Raw genomic sequence first — 19,654 nt, 5'->3', positions numbered from 1 at the left:
CCAACTATGGGGTTGTTATTTGTTTAGAGCGAGCTGTCGGTTGGCTTTTTTAGATAGCATTTCAGACCAGAACTCAATTTACTGTTTTTACGGATGAAATCCTTGCGTGTTTCAGTTGGTGTTCTATGGAACTTTACTCCTAATAACTATCTTTTACTGCAATACATATATATTCTTATATTTGATATAAATGGCTTTCTTTATTCAATGGAAGTTAGGTTCCTTTAGCCAGGAGAGAGTACATTTAGTGTACTTAAGGCAACTGAAATACGTGCCCTTTGATACTTACGCTGTATATAACAAGCAGATATCAATACTTCTTCAAACAATTAAATATAGTTTATATCTCGTAGTTAATTTATGCAAAGGTGGAACACATTTAAGTATATTTGTGGAGATTTTTAGTTCGTTGTAGGACGATACATTTTGTGAACTTGTTAACGATTATTGCGAGTAGTCAAGTAAAATTATAACTAGTGAACAGGTTTGTATATAGTAACAGATATGAATGAATGAATCTTTTTGAAAGTGCGATTATTCCACTAAAATTTCTAATGACTGCTTGCGAGGAAGGATTTCGGGGTTACTAATGCTTGCTTCGGGACCTAATAGGTTTGTTTCGTTCGAACAATAACGACATAGTGAACTTCTTAAGGCAACCAGAACTATAGGAAATCGGCATTGAATGGCTGATACATAAACAATATATCAGCATGTAGCAACATATAACATTCGATGTTACGTTTTGCCCTCAGCAATGCAATAGTAATAATGTATTATTTCATCACATGTTATACCATCATACGTTAGTAGTAACAATGCAAATTATGATAGTAATCGACAGTCGTACTAAAGGACTGTCTGCTTGAAGAGCCCGAACATTAGTTTTCTCTGAAATTTGTTTTAATTTTACTTGAAATCTGTTAGAAAATATCATAGCGATACTAACGGTCTTGTATCGAGAAGTGCTTATTACCGTTTAAGACTACCAATGACAGTTTTGTAAATTTAGAATATTCGACTAATTCTAGGTTAACGAAGATCATGCAAAATAAGTTTGTGCCATTTTAATTTCTCTCGAAAACTAGTTGATTACGTACGTCGGTGAGGCAGTGATCAGTTTAGTTGAAATTTTAACCACACTGTGCACTTGTAAATTATGCTTTGAATCGGTGTAAGTGACAGCCAAGAACAAATGAGCTTTCAGTCCAACGAAAGTGGCGTCAGATTCAAAAAGAATCTGATCAATAGTTAATCATCTATTTACATCTTTGTCAGGTACATGTACAAGCCGGATACAGAACCTGAGCAATAGGAAGACTAAGGAATATAGTCCTGCTCGATCCCTCCAAATTGCTCGCATTGGTCCCGTGATAGCGTAATGGGTAACGTATTTACCTACTAATGTTAGGGACGCGTGGTGGTTTAGGTTCGCAGCTAAGCGTAGACACACTTTATTTTGTGTTAGAAAAGGCCGGCTGGCTAAAATAATTCTTAATAGCGGTACTGGACGTAAAACTCGAGAAACACTAATTTATTTTGCTTAGATTCGAGAACGAATGTCGACGATAGGGGATCGCTTATGTGATAGTGTTTGGCAGTTGTATTGTTTCCATTAATCACCTTATGCTTTAGTCAAAGGCAAAACAGGAACTGAGTCAAATAGAATAAAAATTAGCGAAAAGATGGGTAAATAGAATGAAGTGGCTACCCTGGCTATGTTGGTCCCCTCTTAATGAATGGCCGTACCGTGTAGCGCAAGGGTGTCCGAATAATGAGAAAACAAAAGCTGCTTTTATTAGCAATCTTGAAGCTAGTAACGTGTAACTTATTAGCTGTGCACTTGTTGGTCGCCCCTAAAAAAGACCAGTAGTTGCGTAAGCGGAATATCAGAACGCTACTTAGCAAGATTGCATAGGATAGAATTTTCAGGAACGTTCACAGGGAATAAGATCACTGCTGTTCTGTATAACTACTAAAGATATGGAGACTACGCCAGTATGATCGGCAAAATGTTACTCCGCTTGGCCGGAAAGTCCATCTGGCAATTTTATTAATACAGATATAAATGTATCATTCACAAATATAATGAAATAGTAAGATTGTTATAACAAAGAAAACTAATTACTGTTCTGTGAAGACGTAACTATAAAGCCTCAAAATAATGGTACCTGCTCCGCTTTTACAATTTATTATTCCGCACATAGAAGTTCGTAGATACTCTTGTATGGAGCTATTGAGATTATGCTAATCCATAGAATAAGAAGCTAAAGGAGTTAAGTTAACAAACTAAAGAAACTGCTTCTTGGTAAAATTTGCTGCATGTGTAGGGATAAACACGTTGAACGAAACTTAATCTCTCCGTTAAGCGATGACGTATTTTTGTCTTTCCAAATGTAAGTTGGCATATAAATCCGCCTTACGTTTAAGTTATTCTCGTTTGAGCGTTTTCATTTCGACATAATTTAAAGGCCCAGCTGGAGTTTCCGGAATACCGTCATTTCCCAAAGGAGATCTATAGTTTTCAGTTTTTTGACGTGTACACCTTGGTCGCAAATGCTGGACACGAATTTCTACTAAATTTGCCTGTCGTCCCACTGTCTACTCTTTATAAACGGAAACGCGAAACGTGAGTGAACTTTTACACACGCAAGTCTGTACGCCTGACTAACAATGCTAGGCACGACAACGGCTACTCGACCCGAGCTTGTCACATAAACGCTGCTTGGGGGCTTTGTATGTAATTGTTTCATGAGCTTCGAATTTGTACTTCACCGCTGTGTTGTAGTCCTTATAGAGATGTGTTAGCATTGTATTTAACTTGAAATAATGCTTTACAATGCATTGCGGACGCGTACGATAATCGACGCGCGGCTGAAGCTTGCCTATACACCTTTGGTTCCGCCCCAGAAGAGATTCTTAATGATCCACATTTGAGGTAGCTAACCGACTACGTATAATGGTCGCAGCTGTTCCATCGAAAACTTAGTGGAGAACGCGCGTTTCAACGTTAAGAGTAACATAATACCGTATCACTGATGATTGCATACGTGTCAAACGCAGTTCGTAATACACAGCGTAGCTTAGCTAAACTCTCCGTGATACGACCGCGATTCACAGATCTTACAATGGCTATGATAGGCATACAAAGTACACAGTCGATTCTCAGCGTGCTGTCTCAACCGGCTATCGTTCTAAATGTTGTGAGCGATCGTATCTTCGCTAGTTTTGGTTCAAAAAACGCACCTAGGGAAGTAACTCTGAACGTGTACGAAATATTTATTGATTTTGCTCAGATATTTTGGCGCGGCTATAGGACGGCTTAACAACGCGGTCCGACACGTTTGAAGCAGGAAAGAAAACTACAGGTTTACTGGATTTCAAAGACTGTACTTGCGACCATAGCATATCTTATGCCAGAAACAGTTGAATGTAAACCGTCTCATAGTTTAGTTAAGGCTTCCACTTGGCTTTCAGTATAATTAACAATATGGAGCTTAGAAGGTTTGACACGTAACTTCTTTTCATCGAAGTTCTGTGTCCAACAAGCAGTTTTTAATAGATCAAGTACGATGTACCGACTTTGTTTGAAACAATTTCCTTCGATACATGCTATCCAAAATTACTTGGTCATCCTAGAGATCCTAGCAATGTGCGAGACCAACACATTAAACATGTGAGAGCTAGTATCGACCAGCATGCTATCTCGGCTTAACTTCACATTTACCCTAAGCAGTATGGTAGTTATAGGCCAGTTGAAGTTTACAGGGCAAAATCGTAAAAAGTTATCAGATCGGGCAGCCTTTCTTCAAGTATCAAATGCGAAAATTACAAAACTACACTAGGTTATCAAACGACTTCATTCCATGACATATCAATTCGGCGACCCTTTATTTGCACCTTGCGCTTACTTGCCTTTACCAGCTGTTCCAGGAGCTAACGGAATTGAGTGGGTTATTTCAATACCGGTAGCTTTTGCACCAGCTTCCTAATTTAGGGTTAACAACTACAAATAGGCAACAAAAAAAAAGAGAATTAATAGGTGACAAGAGCGTTGATTGCGTAGCAAAAATGCAATGGTAAAACGAGTCGTGATATGGAAAGAATCAGCTCTGCAATTTAAGTCTGCTGTTGATAGTTATACGTAAATAACAATGTAACGGGTTCAATGTGTTTATTGTTGTACGAAGTAATCAGTTTACGAAGCTCGAGCTCAGTCTCACATAGATGTGCTGTGTCCTGACTAATCAAGGAAGTCTATGCTCACATTCAGTGGAGCACCAGAACGAGTCGTGGGCTTTAGCCCACGCCGGTCTTGTACTGATCGACTGAATTTACTAATATTACACCAAACCCAATGCACATTAAGCTTTACATCAACAGTAACCCTGCACCAGTAACGCCTACCCAACCCACTATTTCATCAACTTGCTCCAATAGAAACGGATTTGATTCACCTTACACTTAGCGTATAATTCCAATTGATGTTTGTTAGAAACCCGCTCAAATAGCCCTGGAACAGATTTGCATCATTTTTTGAAACGTTACCTAGGTAAATTGATACGATCACTCGAGTTTCTAAACTTCTTCGCCGAAATATCTATTTTAAAACTACACGTAAGTTTTTACCTTTCATACGACATTATCAACTAAAACAATTGAGATAGGAACATAAATAGCAGCTCAATAAGAATCCCTTTGATAGGCACCTAGAATAGCCCTCTTACGTAGAGCTTCACGTAAATATCCAACAGCCATTTTAACAGTTTTCATAGTTTATTATTATTATTACAAAAGCCTACCAAAGTGTAGTTCACATGAACCCCTTTGAGCTGTAGAAGGAATTCCGAGTAAAGGACTGCAAAAAGGGCAATCTGAAAATGGGGCCTTACAGTCGAGTAGCCTGCACCAGCAGAAGAGAGATTTGATTCGCACGACAGCTAACGAAATATAGTTCGGATGCTGACCTACACATTTACAGTTATGTCGTGTTGCGATCAGTCCAGATTCTGCGGCACCAGTGCTACCATCCCATCACTATAGTACTATTTTCCTGATTCAGTCAGTTTATCGGCTATCTCACTGCAGTTGCTCCATTCTTCGTATCCCGTTCTCTCATTGGAGTGACCTAACGGCCCTGCTGTCACGCTACAGTTATTCATCAGTCTGTTCTAAAATTTGATTCGTGCCACACCTAACAAATTCTGTACTTTGTTTATTTATTTATCCTCTTTTTCCATTTCAATTAATCCTATCATCCGGACGGTATTCATCTAATTGAAGAGAATAAATTATATATGTCTAGATGGTCAGATTTCATCGACTGTTGTGCAAATTGACTTAATTAGTACCACACTATTCTTAAAAAAGAAGAAATTGCCCTCTAAAAAAGCGCTATGCACTTGAAAAAAAATAAAGGTGGCGTAGCCTGGAAGTCTAATATGCATTTCTGTGAATGCGTTGTTATAGAAAGCCTAAATAAGAAGTTTGCCGCCACGCTGATCCAAATTTCAGTATTAGCGAACACATAATTACCTATATTAATAATTGAAAAAATAAGGAATGAAGGGAAGATTAGGAATTAAAGAAGCATTATTATTCAAGTTAAGAGCTGCTTCTGTGGTTGCGTCTCCTAGATTTGTTAAAGAGTGGTCTACGTTCGAATCCTGGCATAGATACACTTTTTTTCGTGCCGGGAGTCAGCCATCTGACGCCCTATGTAAAACTCAAAACATACAAATCTATTAGGAAAGCCCCAAATAAGTCCAGCAAGATCCATTCCGGTTAAAGTCTTAATGGCGACAAGTTTTTAATGTTAAACTTGAAAATGATAATTCCAAAGACTGAAAATTCTTGAAAAAATTGAAAAAAAAATAACTGGAATAGTTCGTAATTCAACAATTATAAATTGTCTTAACAAAAATCGCCAGACTAAACTGTAATAATGTGAAAAATCAAACTTTTTTACCCTGTAATTTCAACGTTGCGTATATTTCCCAGAACATTCCGGTGCAAAGCTTTCCCCTTTACTCTAGGCAGAAAGTATCCAGGGAATCGATGCTATATCGCACGCTGTACTTATCAATATGAAACTTTAGCGACGCATCAAAAACAGCCAAATCTGTATCATTTGAAAGGTCCGTTTAGGTCGACGTAGGGGCACTTACTTTCAGTTGTATAGATTTTTTTTAGGACGGTTGCGTATCGAAGACGTTAGGTATATTCCGCGATAGCAATCCTAAAAAGTAGAGCAATAAAAAGATGGACAAGATTTAAAATGAAAGAAGATGTGAAGGTGTCTAATACGACCAAACGCAATACTGTCGATTCCAACTAAAGTAGATATAAAGTTTGCTTTATTTGACAAAAATGAATAACACGATCATCGCAGCGGTGATTGATTTGGATATTATTTTCGGTTTATTGGGGATTATGTCCCGATTCAAATAAAGGTTTGGAAAGCCTTTGAAAATTCTCGTGTAAAGTACAGACTGAATCTCCGTTGCTACACGTGACTCTCCTTCAAATGCGGAGTCCTGTAATCAAAATACAAGTCAATAAGGGTGAGCCGGTGTTATGCAGAAGTTGCTTACGCTGAAATAAGTCCTTGTTAAGACGCTTACAACTGCACCAAAAAAAAACTTAAATATCCGAAAGTCTAGAATTTTCGACTTAGTGCTATGAAATGATGAATCACTATGAATTGAAAATTTAAACTTCAGAGGTGTTGTAAATAATAATGACCGTCGTAAACATAAAAAAAAAACATCTTGTTACCAGTTATTAGAGAAAATGCTTCCAATTTAAATGCAGAGGATAAAGTCAAATAATGCCAAGTTAATAGCTTAGTTACTAGTCCATTTATCTAGCCACAATTCGGAGTTTGTATATTTTGTGTGTGCAGCACTTTAACAGGAAAATATATGGGAAATGAACTCTGTATGCATTATTATAGGAACGAAAGTATTAAGAATAGCTTTGATGGGCTGAACAAAAATAGAATCACGTTTTTTTAAATACGCATCTCATGCTCAGACTATTATGGGTATCGAACTACATAGTACTTAGTGGATATATATTCTTTGGTGACGCATCATTATACTAAGGGCCACGCAAGCAACGCGTGTCGTAGTCAACAGTGAATGCTATAAGCAGTCAACAAATTCATGATATGAAATAACAGCCATAGTGGTTACTAAATACATAAGAACGGTTTGTAGAGTTGCATTAGGCTGTCTTGTAGTTAAGGAAATTATGGAAAAAAAAAAGCGTAACCTTTTCCTTAAACATAGCAAGTAAATGAAAGCTTCCGTTTGGTTACGAAGTATAGAATTGCATTGAGTGAGCACCTATAGGCAGAGAAGCGACACGAAATCATAGATTTCATATGGTAGCGGATAGCACGATCAGTTGGCATGATCATCGAAGATTTGTTCGTCACAAAAAAAATTTTGTCCTTTTTCTATCCAAGCTTCATTCCTATCAATTTGGTGCTCTAATTATTCGCAAAAAAGGCGCAAAAAGTGCCATTATATTTCGAATGAGGGCTACGTTCTTGATTGCTCTTACGTGTTTCTAAAGAGCTCAGTCACAATGCAATTTTGTCGCTGATTGCTTTTCGAATTTAGTAATGCTTACGGACGTTTTTCAGGCTATCATTATACGTACTAAAAAAAACTGATTAATTACATTATTAATTGGATTTTACACCCTAGTAAGACAGTAGGTAATTATACCACGTTCATGTCAGGTACACATAGTACGCTAAACAATACTCGAGCAATCACTTAAGCCGGATTTCGAGGTCGCCCGGAGGAAAAAGGCAACATTGTTTTTTCGCAAATTCGAATAGGTAGACCACCGTAAGCAGTTTACGACCAATGGGGCTTAACTAATGCGGATCAGAATACACGAACAGATATGTATTACATGATATGTGATATACATCCTACCTAGAGCTATTTTTTTATTGGTTCTCTAATTGATAGGAGTGCATTTTCTCTGTATGTTAAGGATGATCACAGTTTCGTATATCTAGATTCGTAACGACTGTGATCATTACCGTAAATGTAGCGGTGAATCAGCCCCACGACTCCTAGACCTACTTGTCATCTCTCGAGCAGTCTCAGAACTACAAAAAGATGACATGAATATTGAATCTGAACGAATTATAGCCTATTTCTACTATTTTTATGATAAATTATAATACGTATATAATAATATACATATGTATGATTAATTATGTATAATATATATAATTCGATAATAGAGTAGGATATTTTGGGCGTCATGAATTTTATCATATTGGTTAACTTTTGAAATTTCCAGTAAACCAAATCGAAGCTTTGCTTTGTATTAACCATGATTAGTCCACGGGGCATAAATGCCCTTATTACATTTACTGTGATGATTTCTTCCTGCGGTTGAAATTTGCCTATCTATAAATAGAAAATGATGTCGTATATTTCCAATAGTTACTTTTCTTGAATTAATATATTTTGTATATAAGTTTCTAAGTCCAAATATGTTTAATTTGTGTAACAATTGAATCGTAATAGGCTTTCTTTCTGTGTTGTTCTAGGACTGAAGGAAACAAGTTGGTTTTCAGAATTCGGATTCTTCCCTTTTGACTATCCACAACATAGACAATGTCGCACATCATTATTCGACTCCAGAATCTCCCATGGGAGGCCAATTCGCAAGATATTCGTCGGTTTTTCGAAGGCTTGTCGATCCCCGAAGGAGGGGTCCACATCGTGGGCGGCGACAGAGGCGATGCCTTCATTGCATTTGCAACAGACGAAGACGCCCGCCAGGGAATGGCCAAGGACGGCCAAGAAATCAAAGGCATAAAGATTAAGCTTCTTCTTAGCTCCAACAACGAAATGCAGAAAATCGTCGAGCAGGCCCGTCAAGCCCATCTGAATATGCTAAGTAGAGCGCAGGTCGCACCGATCGCCGCCCCTGTCGTTCCTCTGCCAGTGGTAACAGCACCCAAAATACTGGAAGTAGCCAAGAAAAGTCCCGAGGTCGTCGTAATTAAGGAGGACCCACCTCGTAAGAGATCCCGCTCTCGTTCAAGGGATCGCAGACGATCGCGATCAAGGGAGCGCAAACGAGATCGTTCCCGCGACCGAAAAAGGTCTCGAAGCAGGTCCCGCGATAGAAACAATCGTAGCCGCGGGGGAAGGAGGAGGTCCCGTTCAAGATCCAGAGATCGTAGAGACCGTAATGGACGTGACAGGAGACGAAGCGATGATATGAAAGATGGCAACAGTCGTGATCTACCTGGCGAGCGTGATCAGCAATCACAGCCAGCATCGGAAAATAACGATACACCCGTGTGGGAGCCTGGCATGCAGCCGGGAGCTGCTGCCCTGGGCGGTGCCGCATTATCTCTAATAGGTTTACCGGGCTTGGGAGGGCTACCAGCCAATTTCACCAATTTGCTTCAAGGCATGCAAGGTGGGCTTCCGGTCAATCCACTGGTAATGGCGCAAGCCCTCGCGCAAACTGCGGCCGTCCAACAGACTGCTACAGTTCCCGCTTTGCCCACCATTCCTGAATTGGCCCAACCCAGACCGAACGTATCACCGGCTGTCACTCTTCCTACGGTCCCTAAGATCGCCGGACTAAAGAACGCCCTTCTCCCGACTCCGGATGCCACTCCAGCTCGAAAGGCCACTCCGCCACCCCCCAGTAACCTTCCTGTGTTTCCCATGTTCAAGAATCAGGCAAATGCTAACGCCGGGGGTTCAAACGCAAGCAGCGCTAACAGTACGAATTCGACGAACTCAAATTCTACTACAGCAACAACTAATGGGAACGGGGTTACTATCGAGACATTACACTTCAAAATGTCGGGCATGCAGCAACTCCCGAACTATATCGATGTTAAGCATTTCTTCTGTGGTGTTAGCCTCCCGAATGGCAGTATTCGCTTTAAATGGGAGGCTCGCTTTCCGGTCATCTTTATCAATGTCAAAGATCTGGACGACGCCAAGGTTGTCCAAAGGCTTGACGGGGAGCTGCTTGGCCAGACTCCGGTGCACATGAAGTCCATTGACAGGATTGAGTTCCTCAAGGGCGAGGAATTCTACGTAGAAACTCCGCACCAGTTGGACTCTCTTCGTTTTAATCGTCCCGGTCAGGGACTCGTTTTGGGCGGACGGGCCAAGCCTATCGAGCAGGATCTGGTAGTGGTCATTATCGGCATTCCCTTTGAAGTAACGGAGCACGATGTGAGGGAGTTCCTTAGTGGAATTAACGTCACGGAGATCTTTATCGAGTACAACCAAGCGGGACATAGTGTGGGACACTGTTTTGCTAAGCTAGCCTCTCACAATGATCTGGAGCTTTCACTCGGCCAATGCGGCAAACGGATTAAGCATCGCAATGTCGAGGTATTAGTCGCTAATAAGCATATTTTCACGGAATCGAAGGAGCTGTATGAGAAGAAACGCCGTCCTGGAGGAGGAACTGCAGCAGGAACAGTAACTGGAGCTCAACGCCCGCCCCGAAACCACGAAAAGAGGCCGTCGAGGTTTTCAAACATCGAAGACCCGCCCGCCCTACCTGCGATGCCACCTCCAACTGGCCGCTTCGGCCTCGATCCATCAAAGACAGTGTTATCCATACATGGCTTACCATTCGACTGCGTTGATCGCCAAATTAAAGATATGTGCCTCGAACTCGGTGTCAAAACGGATCAGATCCACATAAAAAATGGCAGCAATCCCCGCGAACCAAGTTGCGCGTTTGTTGAATGTCTGAACGCCGAGGATGCTGCGGTCGTCGCGAACATGAGTGGCCAGCCATACTATGGATACACATTGACTATTGAGGCGGTAACAGTAGAGTTTATGCGAAATAGCATGAACCTTCCTATTTCCGCTCCTCCCATGCCGCCATTTGGTATGCCCCCGATGGGCCCACAAGGATTTGATGGTCCTGCTGGAGGACCTTTCAGGGGCAGGGGACGAGGTCGTGGGCGAGGCGGTGGTGGCGGTAGGGGACCGCAAGGACATCAACAATTTCCGCCCATGAACGGTGTTATGCCATATCCAGCAGCGGGACCGGGAGCCGGCATGGGTATGCCGATGGGAGACCCAATGGGAGGTGCTCACAACGGAGGCAGCGTGGTGCCACCTTCTGTCAAGGCCGCACTTCCTGAACTGCCGATTCTCTCACCCACGGACCCCTTCGCGAATCCGCAATGCGTTGTGGCTATCTGCAACCTTAACTATGGGGCAGGTGTTGAGGACCTAATTGAAGTTTTCAAGGACTACAACATTCGAAAAGATCTCATTATGCGCAGGTTGGCAGATACTCAATTGATAGTTACTGCATACATGTTCATGAGATTGCACCCTGTGCCTAGTTTACTCAGGCGTCCATTATCTGCTCTTTAGGTATATTGCAAGTTGATCGTATTTGTTCGAAAGCACAGCGCGCAAAATTCAAGCTAGAATATATTTCGTTGTGTTATTTAAAGTTGTCAAGCACAAAGCCAACAGATGATAGATCTGGATGAGATATAGAGAAAGTTCGGTCATCGATATGAGATCATGTGGAATTATATAGGTCAAATCGCAGACAGTTTCTTGGCCGTTCGTGCTGCTTGATTTTCATATTGCCACATCGTTTAAACTTACGGTACCTCTAATTCGGTGTTACCCTTAACCCTAATCGTCGTTTTGTTTTTTGCTTTGCCCTTCGCCTACTTCAGGTACAACGAACAGAACCAACCAACAGGAGATGCTCGTGTGGCGTTTGCCAACCCCCAGGATGCTGCAGAAGCTGTTAAACGTTTCAACGGTACTCAGTTACTTGGACGGACACTTCGACTCACGCTTCTGGCGCGTTAATAGCGTCTTGTAGTTAGCACTAATATCCTAACATGGTTTGCTAAACATAACAGACATATATGCTATAGCCCTTACTAGCGCCATTACCATATCGACCAGTTTCAGCCTATCGACATACGCAGGCAGGAATGCCGACGGAGTCGGGACGAGATGGAAGATCAGTCATCGTTAACAGCGCGGACAAACCCTGTTAGTAAATCATGCATGACCGAAGTTCAACAAATTCTTCTTCAATGCAACATGTGTTTGCCTCGAGTGCGTGGCCACAACCGGAGCAGTCAAATCACTTTACACATATTAATATAGATAAGAGTATAAGATATAGAGAGGCAAACATTACTCATTACATTGAAAACAGTTGAACGATTTTGTTAGCCATTGTAGTATGATTACATTATTATGTCTTTGTTATGATTACGTTTCTCGTATTATATTGAAATGATGGAGCTGTACGATTCTGCTTATTTTGTGTTGGCACCATAACACCAAAGTGTGTATAAGGCAGCAAAATATCGTCACTACGCAGTAAATTGAAATGCGATCATCTAGTTTAGATAGCGGAAAGACCATTTCAAGTGTTTACAAAACGAAGATATGATCATTGTTATGTTACGGTCGAGAAAGCTAGAAATGTAAAAAGCATAATGACAATATCATCATAACGTAGTAATTGTAATGATTGAGATAAGTGTGTCATCCTAGCTAATAAAGACACCTCATAGATGTCCGTCATATGCGTTTACCAAATACTACTCGTACACAAACAAAATTGCTAATAATTATAAAGATTACAAGAATTAGTTAGAAAACTAAGCAACGGTATAGCTATAATTATATTATACATATGAAAATGAATGTAATCTTAGTAGTGTCGACTTCTGGTAGAGGTCTTGAAAGCAACGTCAGCTAGTTACATTCCTTCGAAATCGAAGGAACGCGGCACAGCTTCGAACCGGAAAGCAGCTTTTGCTATACTTTCCAATGGCTGGCACGCTAAAATAGAGTAGAAGCGAAAAGCAGACGGAAGCTTGAGACAAAAACTATCTATGCGAATATACGTCAACGATTGATTTTATTAGGCAAAACAAATGTTACCATATATGTGGAAAACAGTGCACCCAATATCGATCAGAGCGGGTATGTAAATATGATATAATTCTAGACGAAAATGGCATTACAAAATGATGCCCATTACTGAACGATAAACAGACATTTTTCATTACTTTTGAATCAACAAGAAGATAGTATAGTAATTATCATTACCCTTACTCATACTATTATTATTACTGCAGTTATTATTTAGATACCATTATATTTGTAGCACTGATGTTATACGAAGCTGAGCGGCGGAAATCGTAGATATACAGCTGAAGAAAACGAAGATGATTCAAATTCGATTTTTGACGTTTGAAATGCACAAAGAGGACGGTCGCAAAGTGCTATTCGAAGATTGTGAAACTGTATAATAATTAAACAAATACAATGTCATTATATTATTTAACATTAGCTTTGTGCTCACTTTGTCCGAATCATGTTTGTTTGCTCTGATTACGTTCATTAGTATACTAAATCAATAGAAAACTAGACGCATTCATGTTATTATGTTCCTTAGAAAAACAAATTAATTCTTACGAATTGAAGTATTAAAAAGATTCGATAGTTTTTCTCACAGGCACTGCTAACTGTAGAGGCCAATTTGAGAATTTACCCACGAGCCTAAACAGGCATATGTATTTAAAAAGTGTATTCAACCTTTCAATCGGTGCTTACTCAAGTAAAATAGGTAGCGCTCGACCCAAGACATGTACAGCCCTCCAAAGCACATTGGTCTACTTACTAACAATCATACTGGTATTGTATATGTCGCTGGTAAGGCTAGCGCTAGTTGAATGAAGTTCTAGTTACGTATTACTACCATTGTGGTCTCATAAATTTGATTATTTTAATTTGTTAATATTGAGGAACAGACCGAAAACATGGCCTCAAGCCCAAAGTCGCGCGGTCTACAACATTTACTCGTTTTATAATTGCCTTTATATCAATATTAATGTTGCCGGGATCATTCTTGAAAAATGCTGCTTGGGTATGTTTCTAATGTTTTTTGTTTAAATGTTTCGTTGTCAGGATTTTATTAAAGTGTAGAAGCGTGTGGATAGCTCTTTTTTCGTCTTCACTGCCAAACATTAGTCCAAAGCATTCATTAACAGTAGGTAAAAACGTACTGTTTTTCGTGATGAACCTCCTAGAAAATGTTAGCTTTGACGGCTGACTTCAGGCCCCGATGGTGTTGGTAGATGTTACGATCTTCTTAGGTGGCTTTTTTGACCTTAGTAACTAAGTTACTAGAAGAAAAGCAAATTCAACATTAAGTTAGATAAATCTAACCAGTAGATAATATGAAACGGTAAAGCAGCGTATCCTACCATCAGTACAGCGTAGGCTAAATTACGGGCTAATAGAATATGTTTTTCAAATTAGTATATGTGAGCGGATTAGGTTTACAACTTTGTTATAAAATTAGAATTATCTGATCAGTTTTCTACGATTTTCTGTCTCTTCAATAAGTCGCCTCCTTCGAACTAAAATACACGTGCCGGAGACGTTTTCGATGTGGGAAAATTTTGCGCATCTTTTTTTTTCTTCAATTTTTCCTGTAGCATACAGAATGACAGTTTCACGTACTCTGAAATCCGTTTGAATACAAAGCAAATACGAACGTCGTGTATCCGTATGAATGTTTTGCTGTTGGCAACGAAAATTGGTTTACCAAACAAAGTATAGACCGACGCAAGACAACCATCGCAAATACGCGAGTGTTTGGCGATCGTACTGGTCTCGCACTATAAAGGGCGCCGAAAAAACGTCAATACATTTTTAAATTTACCTCCATGGCAGATCTATTTGTCGTCGTCGATATTTTACACAATCGAGTATCTTATATGAAGCAAAAACTAGTTGCGAACTCGTTGCTTCTTAATATTAGTCTCAAGATCGAACATCAACAAACGTTTATGTTTTCGGGAACTAGTCAGTAAAGGCACAGCTCGGAAATAGTATAAAACTTCACTATCTGTATAAAACGAGAATATTTCGGTAGTATCAACTCACACCTGGCGGAACTTTGCAGTAGTAGTATGTCTAGCTGCTAGGCGCAGGGAGTCGTGAGGTGCCTTAGGTCTGACCTGAATTCGCTTCATTTCGTGGTGAAGACCAGCCGTCTGAAGCAACAGCGTTTAGCGCAGCAGTGCCGGCTATTTTTGTTTTTGCATCAGCGTTGATCGTCAATCAAGGTAGTTCCTAACAGCGGTTATAGTGTCTATGTGCGAACAGCAAACTCCGACGAGGAACGATGAAGGCTAGCTAGGAAAGTCAGACGAATGACGAGACACCGAACTGACCCGATCACTTATTGAGCAAGCAACCAAGCAAACGAGCAAGGAAAAATCGCGTGAAGTCCAACTTTGAGTTATCGCACGCGACCACCGTGTGATGGGTTAGTAGCAGTACGTCGAAAAAAGATTGGCAACTTCTCTTCGGTCGTGGGACAACCTCTGCGAGATCCGTAAAAAATGGCATGTTTCTTCCAATTACTCTTTCTCATCTGAATAATCTCAGATTATCTTATTGCGTATTGTCTCGAATACGAACTTTCAATAGCAGTTAGAGTCTTCAATGAAAGCCGCAGAGGCGTCTGTTAGAAAATGGAAAATTGTCGTTGCTCCAAACCAACCCTGGAAGGTTACTTAGGATAGGATAACGATTTCGTTATCCGACGCTGAGTGTTGTTAGACGAACTAGCATACAGTACAGACCGTACCTACCTAAGAGAAGTATGGATCTGTCACTGTCTTTTCGAAGAGTAGTCACTATTTTGCTAATGGTAAGCCAAAAATAAGAGACAAGCTTGTTTTTTGTCGCTGCTGATGTCACAGTATTACAGTATGGTATGTTTTATTTACACATAATGTTTCAAATGATGCTTACAACATTATTCCATATAAAATATCACGACATAGTAAAAGTATAAAATGCATATAATGCATTCCTTATTGTCATATATATATTGTTACTGCACTAATTATTATACAGAGAGTGGTGGTCCAACGGTGCCACCGGGGGCGCGGAGCGTTAGCGGGCTCAATTGGATCTGCATAAAGTGGACTAGTTAATATGACACATGATGCCCTGCGGGTTGACAGTGATTTTGTGCATCAGAATATAGGTTCCGCTGCTGGTTCAGTACAACGTACAGGTTAGATTTACAGTAGGTAATATCATGATATAGCATGTAACAGATAGGTAGCTGAAATAACTAGGAACACTACCTATCGATACTTCGCAGATCGTTCGAGATTATCGATTGAACTTCACCAGTTGGTGTCTTCATAAGATGCATCAAGCCAACCTGAATAATTGCATTCACTGACCTTCGCTTGTACTCTACACACGTACAAGCATGACTGGCTCTGCGCAAGCAGTGGTAAATTAACGGTAACAGATTAAGTCAAAGGATGTTTCGACGGGAAGCACATAGCCCTGTACATTATTCCTGCAATCAGTTGCGAGAACGATTGTTATTTCTGCTATCAACTTCGCATGGAAGTTACACGAAGTTAACTTCGTTTCCGTCGTTTATATTTACTTGAGATTTATTCGTACGCCCTTAGTATTCTCTGTGTAAATGTGCTTCTAATATGTAAATGGATTTCGGTTATTGGAACTTCTATATTTGTTTCGTCATTTTCTAGGGAATCTGTTGTAGAGGTAGCGCATCCGAAGGCTTTTTAGTCTTGATGAAGCGTTACTTCGTGACCGCTGATAAGAGTCATTGTATTGCATTATCAGGCCTTGCGCGCGCTCACAACAAACAAAAAGGCCCTGGATGAGTATTTGCTTTCACATGCATCCAATCAGAAAGTTATTTCTGGCTATATAGATGGCACCGTCTTTGTCGAAAATATTGGCAATTGCACATCGTATCCTATAGGAAGGTACGCAATCAGACCTCATTCATATTTACAGTGGTAAGTTGAATAAATATTACTCTCGATTAATGTGAGAATGATTCTGTCCTTGCCTCGAGAGAAAGACGACCTGCCATCTATGTTTCTGTTCACAAACGATGCTTTTCTGGATTGTGTTTCGTGTCACAATTTCCACAGCACTGTCCCGCGTGTGTATGTGTGTATATTTGTTTAGACGGATTGCAGTGTTATCCGCGGACCACGTAATTTCTCCAATCTCTGTTGATTTTCTTTTCCATTGTTATGCATTACGTTCGTTTCAGCCACACTTGCATCACAAACAGTGCGACCACCCTGACGGTTCATAAAATAGATGAAGTCGATCTTGTCATCATGTAGTAAAACACAACTGTAAATATTTCCTTCTGCGCAGTTAGTACTTCCTTTTTTCCTCAAGACTCGATGTTTTCGTCCGTACCGAAATGCGATACACGATGAATGTACCGAGTTTCTATTCATGCCAAACACGGTCTACATGTCTTTAACTTGTCTCTAAAAAGTTTGACAGCCATCTTACCAACATAATTCAAGTATAACAGAAGTTTTCTAGCCGTTTTGTCTAGCTTCTAAATGCAGCTCTGTTCTATTGTTTGGGAGAGCTAAATATTTTGAGATCCACGTCCGGCACTGCCGTAGGGCATTCGATCAGCGCGGAGCGTGCCCGGATTCGAACCTATACCACCACGTGTCCCTAACAAGATCAGCAGGTAAATACGTTACCCACTAATCCACCACACGGACTTCGTGAGGACACCTAGGGAGTGAATTCTTGATATGACCGACGCGTTGCCGATGTGAAAACGACTAGAGTTTTCCGCGGTCGCAAGTCAGTCATCCAATAGTTCTAGCAGCCCTTGGCATCTATCTAAAAATCAATGAAAACCGATCTATACATATATCAGTTGGTCATATCGATGATCTACGCGTTCTTAGCTAGATGCAGGCTGAGCGGCCAACAAACAGGCGCGGTTCTCAGAGACAATTCGCAGTGGTTCATCATCTCATTTTTCGGCATTTAACCAACGTTAACAGCTGTGATCCCCTCCCTTTATCGCAAGTGACGTTTCAGTAAGTAGATGATTTGATGGTTTTACCATCTATATTATTATGTTTCTCGTATAAATTAATGAATAAGTGTCGTTTTAATTAATGGTATGTGCAACTGTGATGCGCGATGCACTCTAATGTGTTGTTTACAACTCTTCACCAAGCGCTACCTGCGGGTCGAAACGGCCTCTTTTTGATAAGTTTACAATTTTTTGCCACTGTTACAGCGCGTCTCTGAGAACCATCTCGTATACCTATACGTTCGATAGTGTCGCAGAGTTGGCGATGCTCCCGGTTCCAGCAAGATCTAATCTGGGGGTAGTCCTTAACGTGCCCAATGAGCCATGTTTGTCGAGGTGTGGCGAAATCGGATTGATGTGCGGCCGATGCGGGTTACTCCCAGCAGCGAAGTATCTCCACCAAGAGTTCAGCGTTTTGCCGGAACAGATCCAGAATCCTGACGTAATGCCAGCCACAAGAAACATGAAGTGTTTAACAACAAATATATGTAGTGAAGGGCGGCTCCACGCAGAATCGGCATGCTCGCATGGGCAGGTTAACTTGTGCATCCAGACCTCCTTGTAATTGCGTTCGTAGAAGAGACAACCCACCACAATGGTTGATGGTAAGGCGTAGAGGATAGAGTAGACTCCAATGCGCACAATGAGTTTCTCAAACTTCTCCGCCTTGTGTTGTCCCTGAGCTTTGATGATCTTTCTAATCTTGAAGAGTGACGTGAATCCGATCAGAAGAAAGATGACGCCGAGGCCCAGCGCTGTGCATAGCGGTATGATAAGAAACACAGTCAAATTGAACGAGTTCTGACTGCCGACAAAGCATAGACCCGAAACGGAGTCGCCATCGATGGCATCGAAATAGACGACCATTGAAATGATTCCAGCCCCCGAGAACCACGCGAACATGTGGAAATAGACGGCGTAGCCGGATATCGCCTCGCTGCTCCATTTTAGAGCCGCTGATAGATACCAGGTCATCGAGAGGACCACCCACCAGAGGGAGCTCACAATGATGAAGTAGTAAGTGAAGGAGAATACCGTGAGGCACGGAAGGGAGTTGACAAGGTTCGACAGGATCGAATAGCGGATCAAGGCCCCATCGCAGGCCAGCTGCTCGTTACCGAGATAGATACCAAGGAGGTAACCGATTGAAATGAAGAAATAACATAGTGAGATGTAGATTACTGGCCGTTCTGGATAGGGAAAGCGTGATGAGTCAATAAGGCCTGAAAGGATCGTGGTGCTGGACGAAGCTAAGCAGACGACACTCCACAGCAATAGCCAGTAGTAAGTGAAGAGTTGGTCGTCCTTGCTAAAGTACATGTTTCGGCAAGGCTGCGCGCACTGCGGGAGTTTTAGCTTGCCGAACTTCTTGAACGAGGGCGCCAGCGTATTCACCATTGGCGATTGACAATAGCACGAACAGTTACCCGCGATGCCGCCAGGGGGCGGAAGTGCGACAACGTCGGTGACAACGATTCCTGGCGCTGGCAATTTTTTTCCACCACGCCGCGGCTCCTCAACTTTTTTGGGCCGTTCTCCTGAAAAGCGATTGAAGACAAAGAAAAGCATAAGCAAAAGTGTCCAAACAAAACGAACAAGACGAGGAAACGTTATTCACAGATATTAGCTTGAAACTCACTGCAAAATTGGAGCCTATACAGCGCAGCATTTGACGGTTGGTTTACGTTAAAAACAA

The 19,654-nt window shown here is 41.1% G+C and overlaps 2 protein-coding genes across 26 annotated transcripts in view; one reads left to right on the top strand and one right to left on the bottom strand.

Moving 5' to 3' along the window:
• Positions 1–19,654, top strand: part of LOC111254525 (uncharacterized) — a 139,459-nt gene that overhangs the window by 25,512 nt on the left and 94,293 nt on the right. For 8 of the 14 annotated variants that reach the window (XM_086975098.1, XM_086975097.1, XM_086975093.1 and 5 more), the window contains 2 exons: positions 8,582–11,317; positions 11,729–13,368. In XM_086975098.1, the coding sequence (XP_086831224.1) occupies positions 8,649–11,317; positions 11,729–11,867 (2,808 nt within the window). In that variant the 5' untranslated portion in view covers positions 8,582–8,648 and the 3' untranslated portion in view covers positions 11,868–13,368. Of the gene's footprint in view, positions 1–1,278; positions 2,434–2,471; positions 2,630–8,581; positions 11,318–11,728; positions 13,369–19,654 lie in introns of those variants that run through there. The other 6 variants (XR_015317285.1, XR_015317286.1, XR_015317284.1 and 3 more) reach the window with 5 other exon arrangements.
• Positions 15,772–19,654, bottom strand: part of fz2 (frizzled 2) — a 92,729-nt gene continuing 88,846 nt past the window's right edge. For all 12 annotated transcript variants that reach the window (XM_086975101.1, XM_086975105.1, XM_086975100.1 and 9 more), the window contains one exon: positions 15,772–19,496. In XM_086975101.1, the coding sequence (XP_086831227.1) occupies positions 18,193–19,496 (1,304 nt within the window). In that variant the 3' untranslated portion in view covers positions 15,772–18,192. The remainder of the gene's footprint in view (positions 19,497–19,654) is intronic.

The sequence above is a fragment of the Varroa destructor genome, unplaced genomic scaffold, assembly GCF_002443255.2.
Source record: "Varroa destructor unplaced genomic scaffold, Vdes_3.0 BEIS01000007.1, whole genome shotgun sequence".
Taxonomy (NCBI): domain Eukaryota; kingdom Metazoa; phylum Arthropoda; class Arachnida; order Mesostigmata; family Varroidae; genus Varroa; species Varroa destructor.
The sequence above is the reverse complement of the archived record's forward strand: the minus strand, read 5'-3'. Positions and strand labels throughout refer to the sequence as shown.